This window comes from Poecilia reticulata, linkage group LG18 (assembly GCF_000633615.1).
Source record: "Poecilia reticulata strain Guanapo linkage group LG18, Guppy_female_1.0+MT, whole genome shotgun sequence".
Classification (NCBI taxonomy): domain Eukaryota; kingdom Metazoa; phylum Chordata; class Actinopteri; order Cyprinodontiformes; family Poeciliidae; genus Poecilia; species Poecilia reticulata.
The window spans coordinates 17,873,538-17,886,203 of record NC_024348.1 but is presented as its reverse complement, the minus strand read 5'-3'; the positions used below and the strand labels follow the sequence as shown (position 1 = coordinate 17,886,203).

At 41.5% G+C, this 12,666-nt stretch overlaps 2 protein-coding genes across 5 annotated transcripts in view; one reads left to right on the top strand and one right to left on the bottom strand.

Annotated features, from left to right (window-relative positions):
• The window catches only part of pcxb (pyruvate carboxylase b), a 391,361-nt gene that overhangs the window by 212,167 nt on the left and 166,528 nt on the right, over positions 1 to 12,666 (top strand). The gene's annotated exons all lie outside the window — the stretch shown is intronic.
• The window catches only part of LOC103480729 (leucine-rich repeat and fibronectin type-III domain-containing protein 4), a 51,542-nt gene continuing 46,826 nt past the window's right edge, over positions 7,951 to 12,666 (bottom strand). For all 3 annotated transcript variants that reach the window (XM_008435890.2, XM_008435892.2, XM_008435891.2), the window contains one exon: positions 7,951 to 10,200. In XM_008435890.2, coding sequence (XP_008434112.1) covers positions 8,901 to 10,200 — 1,300 coding nt within the window. In that variant the 3' untranslated portion in view covers positions 7,951 to 8,900. The remainder of the gene's footprint in view (positions 10,201 to 12,666) is intronic.

The following is a 12,666-nucleotide window of genomic DNA, read 5'->3' as shown; positions in this document are numbered from 1 at the left end:
TAGGCTAATGCTGAAGCGCTAGCTGTAAATAGTAGCTAGGCTAATGCTGAAGCGCCAACTGAAAATAGTACTTAGGTTAAAGCTGAAGCGCTAACTGTAAATAGTAGTTAGGCTAATGCTGAAGTGCTAATAGTAGTTAGGCTAATGCTAAAGCGCTAACTTCAACCACGTATATCATGTTTCCCTCAACATGGTCAGATTTGTAGTTTCAGCTTTACTGAGTAACTTTGTTGCTGGTTTGTTTCTGATTAACCACAGCAGGGCTTCAGTCAGAAATCATGCAGGATTTTAACCTCTCCTGTGTAGAAATACAGACTGTAGTTCTGCAGCAATGCATTCTGGGTACAGAATAAAACAGTTGAATTTAATTTAATCTAAGTTTATTGGATGGGGATTTGTCTATGCTGATGGGGACGTCGACGTAGACAAACTGGACAGAACCGCAGTCCCATGTTTGCATCAAAGCTCTTATAGCAAAAGCTAATTGGCAGCACTTGTCTCTAGAAAGGCTTTTTAAACAGTACGTCTAAAAACTAGTACAAAGTTAACAATTATTTAAAATAGTGCAACATCATGTTGTCGGGGAAAAAATACTTGGGTGAAGGTAATCGTGCTAAACGTTTTCAAAAATGACTCAAGCGCTAAATGAAAAATTAGCTTCACTATTAGCAGGTTAGCAGATTAGTGGGAATGTTCCCACCACTGCTAAACTGCAAACAGTGTATCAAAGAATGTTTGAGTTTGGTGAGTTTGGTCCATGTTCCTCTATTTTACTTGCCATTCGATGGGAAAATGGTCAATTTCAATAATTGGCCGATTGATCAGTGCATCACTAAAGTCTACAATGTTTTTACTTCCATTGACCAGAGAAAGACGAGAACCGGAGGAAACCTTGCTGCTTGTTCTGACATGTGAAGCTTATTTTTATTTATTGCTGCAGATTCCCAGCTGGATTTTAGTCTTTGTGTTGTAACAAATAAATAAATCTGGTTTTCATCTAAATCATTGTAACTTTGACTCTATATCTATTTAACTATAAATCTCCCTTTTAACTCTGACCAACTAAACCTGCCGTTGCAGAGGAAAATGATTCCTGCAGCATGATTCGGCCACCACTGTGTTTTACAGTGGGGGGTTTTGTATTTTAAATGTTCCTTATTCCTTATATGTCGGCCAAATTTCAGTTTTTCGCAGGTTTCAAGGCTCTTTGCTTATTAAGAGGGTTTTATAGCCAGTGGTGGAGATTTAAACAGCTGTTCTTCAAATGCAGTGTCTTTTGGTGTGGAAATAAAAAGAAAATTTCAATAAATCAGGAAAAAAATGGGGGAAAATTGACTGTAAAAAAGTGAATATGAATTCACTGGTATATTACAGCTTGATGTGGTGCATAAGGAATGAGTTGATATGAAAGTTTTTGAGGCGGCGGTGCAGCACTGAGACGATTCTTGCAGTTTGAAGGCTTGACACTGAGATGATTAAAATTTGAACACTCAGACTGGATGAGAGAGGTTTGAAGGATTTTTTTTCTTTTTTTTCGCCCGGGTAAGCAAAATTGAAAGTCTGAAAAGAAACAGCGAAACAAAAGATCCAAAGCAAAGCAAGAGCACAGAGGTCAGAAAGTAGCCAAGATGAGGAACAAATTCAGCGAACAAAAGACTGAATCAGAAGTGGTTGAAGGTGAAGCAGAGAAAATTAGAAGGCTAAATTAGTGCGTGCAGGAGAGGAGCGAGGGAGAGCAAACAAGCGATGCATGAAGGTAACGCCTTGCAGGAAGCTCAGCCTTATATCATTCCAACACCTTTATAGTTTGGACACAGATTTCCTCCAACCCCGTTTTGTCTTTCCTCGCCGTCTCGCCCGCCGTCGGCCTCTTTCATTGCAGCTCGCTGGTTCCTTTAAAGGTGCATGTCAGAGTCAAATTACCCACGATGCTTTGCTGTAATGAAACTCCCAGCAGCCGAGCGCGTCGGGCTGTTTCAAGTCCACGCTCCTGATATTTATCAAAATTCAGCACAAGTTCACTTTTTATTAGTTCTCATGAGGAAACATAATTTTTTTTTTGCTTCTGTCCTCTAAACTTCCATTCCTCTTTGTCAGAAGTTCACCTACAGAGTTATTAGGTAATGCCCACAGCATATCATTTATAATTACGTTAAAAACAACCTCTTTTGTGCCTTTTCTTCCACAGTTCTGATACACGCAGGTAATAGGTTGTGAATACTCTGAATTAGTGCATTAACATCCTTTCATAGCCTCCGCAGACCTGAATGTAAGGTAATGTTAATGGCCATCAACCTCCATCTGCTGACAGGCTGTATTTATCATTTCAGGACTTATTTTTCTGCAGCCTTGTTAACGATAATTGTGAAGAGAATAAAACAGAAACTCGTAACATTCTGATTAATGTCTAGGTTCTCGTTCTGACAAACTGTTTTGTTCAGATCTTGATGAACGGCTGATGTTTTCTTGGGTAAATTAGTTTCATATTTGTATTAAGAAAAGCAGGCAGACAAGGTTGAAAAGAAAGTGCACTTCAAACATTTGTAGAAATGTTTAAAGTAAATTAAGTAGGTGTTTGAGAAGCTACATGCACCCTGACTCCTTACATATAATTTAAGAGTGAAAAATGTTAAATAAGTGGTTCGATTTGGTTTGATTGGGAACAAAAGTTGCAAAAATTTTTCAGCTGCTGCAGTTTACTTTCACTAAACAAACCAAACTCTTTGAAAAACTTGTTCCCCTCCTCACCTGTGGTGGCGCTGCACCAAGAGCCACTGAAGGAAACGACATAAAAATGGAAGAAAGAAAAGAGAGTGCAACTTCCTCCACGAAAACTAAACAAATATGTATATAGTAAGAATTCTGTAAACAGTCATAATTGAATGAAATGCCAAATTTACCCTGAAATGCATCTTGGGCAGATGTTGTATGCTAGGTGCTCAGACGGTAGCTCCGTCTAGCCAGAACAGTCATTTTTGCACAATAAGTATCATTCACTCCTTTCAGTTTAAAGTTCCTCAGTGGATATTTCTTCTGCTCTGCTCGGTTGCAGAAAACCTCCTGAGACATTTGAGTTGAACCTCAAACTTCCTGATTATTAGGTAACAAAGCAACAAAAAAAAAGAAGATAGAAACCAGTTCATGAAGAGAACCAGGACACACTGGAATGGGTGGATTATAATCTGAGCTAACTGACCACATCCATCTGCTCCCAAGAAGGATCAGCAGCCAGACTGAATGTACTTTATTGATCACAATATATAGAGTGAATTTCACTCCAGCTGATGCAGAACCAGACTGAGTTCTCCATCAAGGAGTCCTCTGCCATTTCATAAAATATATACAGCTCTGGAATATATTAAGACACCACTTAAAATTATCAGTTTCTCTGATTTTACATTGTATGTTTGAGTAAAATAAACGTTGTTCTTTTATTCTATGAACTACTGACGACATGTCTCCAAAATGCCGGACAAAAATTTAGTATTTATTTGCAGAAAATGATAAATGGTCCAAATAAGGAAGAAGATGCAGAGCTTTTGGACCTCAAACGATGCAAAGAAAGCAAGTTTATATTCATTTAGAAACAACAATACTAATGTTTAAACTCATAAAAAGTTCAGGAATCAATATTTGGTGGAATAACCAGGAGGTTTTCAATGGTGTTCAATGCAGGGGACTTTTAGTGTTTTCCAGAGCTGCATGTAATGGTCAATTGCTGTGGTTCATGACAGAGACAAAACCAACAAAACATGGAGTTTAATAGTTAAGTACAAATAGTAACAGTTCAGAGGAGGAACAGCTTCTCTGCTGGACCTCAAAAAAACCTTCAAAATCTACTTTGGGAATCTAAACGTCTGGCGCTTATGAAATCGCTCTAAAACGTCCTGGCTGCCAGAGATTCCCTTCACAGAAATACTTTGGTTGTTGTCTTGTGATTTAAGGACGTAGTAGATGAATGTTTTACGCTGAAATATTCATTCTCCTATAAAAATTGCAGAAAAATCCCTGCGTAGCGGTGGAGGGATTTGACATCTTGAACACTTGCACATCAACATTTAATCTGCGAACTGAAGCGGCGACCTCGTTCTGCTGTATAAAAGACTAAGCAACCCGCATCGTGAGCTAAAGCCACCCCTACACAATCAATGTCTCGATTCAGCAGTTGCTCTGCTCACTGTGGGGAAATGCATCATGCCTTGATCATAACTGCTTGTCTGAGAGTTAGGCTGCAGGCGGGCTCGGCCTCCAGAGACACACGCAGACGAAAACATGCACGCACGAGCAGCTGAGCGGTTGCACGTTACTCAGCAGTTTTTTTAATTACAGAAATTAGGGCAGGGTTTGGCCTGGAGGGGAGGGGAGGGAGCTGAGCTCTGTGTTGCTGCTGCCGGTCACACGCAGAAGGGCACCAATACAAGAGCAACACACACAGGCGCCCTCTCAAAGGTGGCTGCAACGCACACTCAGACTTGCTTTTAATAGGGCCACTTATGAGTTTGAAATCAAATTGCCCTCTAACCTGATGTCAGGACACACACTCGTGTGCACACACACACCCGCTGTGGACTGCTCCTTCTTTCTCCTTTATTTCCCCTGTCAGTGCTGATGGTCTCACATTGAGAGAGCTGTCTACCACTCGGGTGGTGCCGCGGCTCTAAAGCTCAAGGGTAATTGGAAATATTTCACACATTATCCTCCCCTCCTCAAACGCACACACTCTTATCCGTCTCATCTGAGTCCTTGGTGGTCAGTCTGATCATCAGAGTGACCAAAATGGTGCCCAGTGTACAGCCACTGTTATTAAAGCTGAACACAAGGACGACGCTTCAGTTTTCCTCCTTTTTTTTTTTTTGTTCTGTCTTGAGATGCGTCAACAATCTCATGTGTTTCCACCGTCACTCTTTGTGTCACGTGATGAATAACATCAGCAGTACAAGTACCAGTGACGGATGGGTGGGAAAGTTTTTCTGTGATGCCGCCATATTGGATTTGGAGATCAGTGACGAATCTTACTGCTAACTCTGACTTTGGTCGGATATTTAACACAGCAGGGAATCCTGGTGAGTTACTGTGTTGCGTTTGGGCTGAAAAGATGGAGTACTGCTGTAGTTTAACTTTTGATGACATGATGTTGGGTTGATGAGAACAAAGCATGAGATTAGCTAAAATCCCCAAATACATGAGTAAATACTCATTTCTAAAAACACCTACAGCTGCTTAGTTTAGCAGTTCAAACACCAAAGATCCTTTAATATGTATTAATACGCATCTTAGTGCTGCTACAGAAGCTAACGTCTACATCTTCCTTCTTTCCACTCTTCAGTGTTAAGCCAATCAGCATCAAGGAAAATGACTATTTATCAGTAGTGTTGCCATTATATGTTATAAAAATCCTGCAAGTCTAATTCTTAATTTCCCCCCAAATTTTAATAAAATATTGTTCTGCTAACCCAGTATCATGTCCAGGAGTTTGAGCATTATGCCAATACATTATTTCAAGGAGTTTTAGCGCTTTAGACACTGTAAATGGTAATCTATTAATCAGAGGCCAGCTTTAACACCAGTACCTTGTAGATATGTCTTCTATTGTTTTTGCATTTTGTGTCTCTGTCAGCGTTTCTTTTTCTGAAATGCTCCCACATAAATGGCTTAAAGGTTTCGCGGTCAACTCCGTGCTTGAATAAGTATTTGAGTTCAGCTGCAAATAGATTGCCCTTTGCCAGCAATGCCTCCAGTAAACAACAGATATTTTGGCGCTTTTTCAAAAGGTTTTGTGGCATAAAATGCCATAACAGCCAAACTAAATATAGAGAAGGTTGGAGTTTGACACAGAGCGACTTAATTTCTCATCAGCGCAGGCGAATGCCGTGCAGCTTGTGGCAGAAATATTCCTGCATCGTCCCGCCTGAACTCGGTGAGGTTGGATAATATTTCAGTTGTGGTTCTGGAAAGTCTCAAACCCGCTAAGTCACAGCCTGCCGCAGTGCTACTCCTCCAAAAACTCACATCTAGATAGATTAGGCGGATAATTATTTTGTTTTCTCCTAATTGCTGGTGTTGTCATGCTAAATTACATGTTTTGAAGTTAAATTAGCGTCGCTCAGTTGCAGATTGCTCCGAGCTCATGTCTTGCTTTCTCCCTAGATCAGCGTTAAATTCAGCTGCAGGTAACAGTGAAAGGATCTCCTAACAAATCATGTCACTTTCTGAAACCAGCAGATGTGCTTTGAAATAGCTGAGCACCAGAGCCACAATCGGCTAACCTGTTAGCCTTTACTGCTTATGTTTCAGTTCAGCTGATGTTGAGCATTATTGGGGCCTGCCAAAGCAATGCATAGGAGAACAGCAACATCTTTTAGTGGTTTTGGCTTCCCTGCTTTGGAGAGGAGGGGCAGGAGAAGCCGTCGCATTTGGGATTTGCTTCTCATAAATGTAAACAAATCCCCTTCCTCTGCAGTCGTAACATGGTCATCAGCAGCCTTAGATGTCTGTTGTCCACGCATCAGATAGAGGTCGATCGGCCCTGAATCACAGCAAATGATGGAGGAAAGGCGGTTCAGCTGGTTTCCACTTTGTCCAGGAACATCAACAGTTTCATTTGGAATCACAACCAAATGTTGGTTCCAGTTGTTCTGGGTCGACTCCCAGATTTGTACAATATAATGTTGGTTCTCCATGTTTGATCAGGATTGTTAAGCAGATGGTACTTTCTAAGTTCGTTCTAGATTTGTAAACTTCTACCTATCGTATTGCTCTACATGTCATTTTACAGCTGAATTTGCAAATGCTGTTATGTTTTTTATGTTCATAATGTTTTTTTTTATGTCAGTAGATGCTATAAATGAATCCAGTTTGTGTGCATAAGTACTATTGGCTTTGTTCACAAACATTGTTGCTTTGAAATAGCTTTTAAAAATAGCTTTTTCAGAATTATCAATGATAATACTACAGTTCGATCTCTGTTATCTAAGAATGGATCAGATATTGGCCTTTTCTGCAGATGCAACGGCGTGGGAACAGTTTCAAGCACCTTCCAGTGCTTCAGCACTGAAGCCACTTAAGTTGTATAACCTAATATGAGAGCTTGATATCGTCTTTCTGTGACACAACAGGATATATTACACAATGTTACATTTGATTAAAAAAAAAAGCACTTTCTGCGTATGAAGTAGAAATTTACTCGCATCTTTTCCATACATGTAATTTTTATTTATATCAAGTCCAGAGAACAATATTGACTTTGGCAAAAATGAAATAATAAAACAGAAAAAAAACAACATTGTTGAGTAAAAGTCAACGTTATAAATCTAACTGGCTCTGTTTTATAGGCATCAGTTTGAGGCCGTGTACTGGGATGTAGGCGCTTTCCAGTTTTTGTTCTGTGTGCTTATTTATTGTCCTCTTGAGCTTTTCTATTCGTCAAGTATTAACGTTTTTTGTTCTAGCCATGAATTATTGATGTTAAAAGGAACAAAAAGAAACCACACACTTCAAATTCTGCTCCTAACATCATTCCTCAGAAAAACAGAAACACATGGTGCAACAAGTAACATTTTTATATATATATGCCATGTATATATATATATTTTGTACTTTCATGTTTTCTCTTTTTTTATTTTATTTTTGAAAGCATTTAAGAGTCTCTTAAGTGAGTCTTTGAGTGAATGTTAGTGATTCTGTAATTATTTTTATCAACATTCATCAGTTTGGTTTTAAACTTTGAACCCATGTGGCACAAATAAGTCTAAAAGTCACACAAAATGAGTTCGAAAATTAGATTTTTTCCCACCAGTTTGTGCTCTCTGACGATGCTACGGTGCTGAAAGTATCCATTTGAACTTTAAACGTTGCACTTCAGTTTGGATAGGACACCTCTTATCATAATTGTGCAAATTCCTGCTTTCTCCAGCATGCCCAGAAAGCACTAACGTGTTGTTCTTTTTTTTCTTCTGTTTTTATAAACTGATGGTGTTACTGGATTGACCCTGTCTGCAAATACACATCCAGTCTCTGCTCCACCAACACTGATGCGGCCATTACCACGATTCCTTTCTTTCCATTACCCGACATGCAGCATGATCTTCTTTCAGAAATGGACACTCGCATGTTCCATCAGGCCCGCGTCTCCTCCATTTTGTAATCCATATTGACTTGTGATCCCGATATTTTTCTTTTAACATCTGTGGTCCCACTGCCTCTTTTCCACGCCCGTATTGATTGATCATGTCCATGGCACCAGGCTTTGTATTTATACTCCCGTAATCCAGAGGCCCACACGGCCTAATGATCCTCAGCCAGACACATCTTTCACACTCGCTGCTTCTTTTAGTTATTTTTTTTCTTTTTATTTTGGGAAAAGGCTTCTCAGAACGGTGATCTGTGTCGGAAGTGAGAGCCAGAATAAGGCAGCGGCCTCCAGACGCAGCGGTATTGTTTCTGATCCAGTTTAAATCCACTGGATGGTGCTTGTTGAGTTGGTGGGTGGGTGGACTCTGGAGAGCCGCAGCTTTGTTGCCGTGAGCTTCACTCACCCTGACTCTGCCACATCACCTTTACTCTGATGCTTTTTTTATGATTCATGATTAGATTTCTTTGCGGCTGCATACTTCTTATATTGTTTGCCCCTCTTTTTGTCTAGATTTTTGATTATTACTCTTTTCATCTTACCCAAAGTATTTAATTAAAATTTTTCCTTCCCATCTTCTTTGTAATTTCCTGGACTTCTTGCTGGGCAAATAAATTGGCTGTGACTCAGTCTGACTCCTTTCCTTCATTCTCATCCCACCTCTCTTATTTTCCGCTCCCCTAATTTTCACCTCTAATCACCGTCCTGAATCACCGTCCTGTCCTCAAGCCTTTATCCGTCTGTAACGTTTTCCTGCTCTGCCTTATCCAGACTATACCACGCTTTCCTCCAGGTCTTCGCCACCTTTCTCCTTCTCCTTGCTCCTCTCTTTTGCTTTCCCACCGCTCGTCCCCGTGTTTGAGTTTGAGTTGGTGGTGTTATAGGCGTGGATGTAGCCCCGTTTGAAGTCGAGGCCCCCGACGCCCCCGACGCTCTCGCCCTCGTCGCTGGTCGTCGACGAGGCGGCGCTTGTCGTCGACGCGCACTGCACCAGCATCCCGTGCAGGGACTGGCTCCGTCTCGTCCAGATCACGCTCAGCCGCTTGGCACAGCTCACGGCGCCGTAGCGCCTGGCAACAGTTGCGGCCGCATCGGTTGCTAAGGCAACAGAGGAGCCCATGTCGAGCGAGTGTCGCCGCTTGCCAACAGTCCCACCGACGGGGCTCAGAGGGGAGACGGGGCTCTGATAAGCCTGCGAGGAGTTCCATTTGTCCCTGCCTCTGGGTGTGATTCTCCAGTCCAGCAGCTCCGAGTCCCTCAGGGGGGCAGCCAGAGAGAAGCTGGCTCGGTTCGTCAGTTCTCGCTCCAGGCGCGGATTTGGGCGGTCCCTGGAACGAGACTGCCGGGGCAGCGTGGACGAAGGGGAGGGGGAGTAGTAGAGGGGAGTTCTGTCACTTTCTAGGTTGTGCAGCAGTGCCTTCCTCTGCCTCACCACCAAGGCCATCTCGCTGCCCGCCCCCGTCGTCGTGGAAACCACCCCTCCGGCTGACAGGAACTGCTCCAGGTTGACTCTGGGCTTCGGCCGGGGCTTCGGGGGCAGTTTGGGGGGCAGAGGGGAAGCGGAATCGGCTCCGTCTTTCTCCTTGTCCTTGTCTTTCTCTGCCTCCCCTCCTCTCTTGGAGGGCAGGCCGTTGGGAAGGACCACCATCATCACGTCTCCAGAGCCGTTGGACTGGTAACACCCGCCCCCGTTCCCCCCCTTGTCCCCACAACCGACCCCTCCGCCCTGGCAGCAGGCCCCGCCTCCGGCCTCCGTGTTGCCGTTTTGACAGAACATGTGGTCGCCGTGGTTGCAAACCCGATGGCGGACCATGAGCGCCACGGTAAACACGAGCAGGGTGACCACCACGACGCCGCCCACCAGGATGGTGAGCGTCCCGCCCAAGAAGTGGGCTTGGAGCGAACGGCATGCCGGGTACACGTCCTTGGTGGAGAAGGAGGTGCAGCCCAGGACTTTCGTTGCAGCCAGTGAGGTGATTGTGTCGTCAAAAATGGCCAGCACACACAGGTTGTAGTCCACGCCAGAAACCAGGTTCTTCAGCAGAAAGCGGTCGCTGGTAGATGGGAGGATCCTGTGGAGAGATTTCAGAGGGAAAAGCTTTGTTACTTCAGACATATACTTACTTCAGATGTAATAAGGCTGAATATTAGAGCAACAACTAGAAGACGGTGTAAAAACAGCAAAAGATTGGTTCTGTTATTAGCAATAGAACAGAATATGAGGCTTTTCTTGGCGAATGCACAAGGGGATAAAAGGGGAAAAAAACTACTCATTTGGAGAATAGTTGAATCCTATATGTGTTGGCAATCATATTAAAATCTCTGTGTGAAATCGATATTAAGGCATGTGATGGAGCCGTAATGTGCAAGCAGCTATTTGTGTTTTTATCATCTCGTTTTCAGGAGCGAGAACATATTGACGCATATTAAACTACAAAATATAGTTTTGAAATAGTTTTTTTCACAACAGGACACACATAATGATCCCCATACTGTTTTTAATTGGATAAAATAATTAACACAGCTGAAATGTTTCATAGCAAAACTAAAATAGAATACTACAACAAGAAATATGATTAAAATATTACAGTATGACTAAAACAAGAAATATTGCTGCAAGTAACAATTGAGAAAATATTACAACTAATAAAGAAATAATAGAACTAAAAAATAAAGAAAAATGAGAATTTAAACAATTTAAGGAGAGAAGCATGAGAAGGATTAAATGTGAAAATTCAACTAGTATTGCTATTTATTGAAGACTAGATGCAACCTAAACAAATATTAGGAAATAGTGGACAGAATTAAAAGACAAGATGCACAAAGTGCATGTAATTCTAGATTTTAAAAAGTGCATTGAAAGGAATTGGCAAATAAAGAAGAAAAATTGCAAATATTAAACTGATTTAAATTTCAATGTAATGACAATAAAAATGAAATTAAGACAACAGACTAAGTTAAGTAAAAGATTTGTATTTTAGAGAGAGGTTAGCTGAATTGCTTTTAACTCTACACTTAAACATCGTAGCATTACTTTTCCATATGGAGACAGCTGAGCGGTTGGGTGATGTTTAGATCCAAAAGGATTGTAAAATCAAGTAGAATATCCTAAAGCGATCAAACAGAAACCCAAATATATCCAAATCCCCCCGAAAAAGGCCATATGAAAAACATGGGGCTCAAATTGTGCAGACTCATGTCTGTGACATGTATAGCAGGATAGATTAGTGGTGAATAGTAAGTTAAGTGTCCACACTGTGCTGCTGATGTTATGTCCAAAAGCAGAACTTCCTCTGCGATCCATGCGGATTTTGATTGCATGAGTTCGAGTGTGGACGGGTTGCAGAGAGAGGAGTTTGACCCCGTCCTCTTTTTAAGTGCTGGAGCGAACGAGTGGAGGAGAGGTGAGCTGAATGGATGAAGAACAGAGGGCCCTCACTTTGCATAATTTGTATTTAGCTTGCTTCAGGATGGGAATTGGTCCATTGTTTGTATTTAGAAGAGCAGAACAAGCATGTGTTTTTTTTTATGAGTATGTGTGGGAGACTGAAGCCCACCTCAAGCTCGTTGTTGCTGGTTTGAGTTTGTCCTCTGCAGCTTTAACCCTCTTGTGTGGGAAAAGTGGTTTTTTTGTTTGTTTGTATTTTTTTTTCTCCTCCTCTGCTTTTGTCTCCATTTTTCTTGGCTTTCTCCTGCCACATCAAAGAGCTTATTTTGTATAATGTGTTTCTAGCCATTAAGTCTCTCCTCAGACTTGGAGTTACATCCCATAAATGCCATTTTGGATGACTCAGACGCTCAGGGAGCTTCTCCTTTAATACCCCCAGCCTAACTCTATTTAAAATGCATTCAAAATAAAGACAGAGGACAGCAGCAGATTTCCTTCGCTTTTAAATTGGGTGTAATTACCTTCACGTAATCAAGTTTTACAAATGAAACCGGTCTGATTGACGCTTCTCATACATATTTATGTTGGTCTTGATGGGATGATGGGATTTGATGTTTAATAATGCAGTGTAGCTGGGAAATCAGAGGCGCCTACTTTCAGGCACGCTGCAGGGCAGATGCATGGATTTTAGGCTCTGGAACGAATATCGATCTCTCCTGCGGCTTCAAACCTGAAAATGTCTTAAGCTGGTACGAAAGGTAGAAACTATCTACGTCGTGTTCAAATAGTTTTTCCAGAAAGTCTGAAATGGCTGCTGTCTAAAAACAGATGACACTGATAAAAGATTAAACTAAAACTGCAATGTTGTTTTGAGTTCAGTGGACAGCATGACAGGCAGGGTTTCTAATCAATCTGGATTTATAGTTCTAGATCAGTATGAGAAAATAAAATTAAAGGGAATATTTGTATTTTCAGACTCCAACCAGACACCATTGTCCAAAAACGTTATCAAACTCCACTTCTTCAGTCCTTTTAACTATCTATGATCCAAGTTTCAAATCTCCGCCTGGATATTTATGCTTATTTTAATTGTGCTTTAAATGTCCTGTGAGTAAATATATATAAATATATATTTGCCCATTTATCCAAA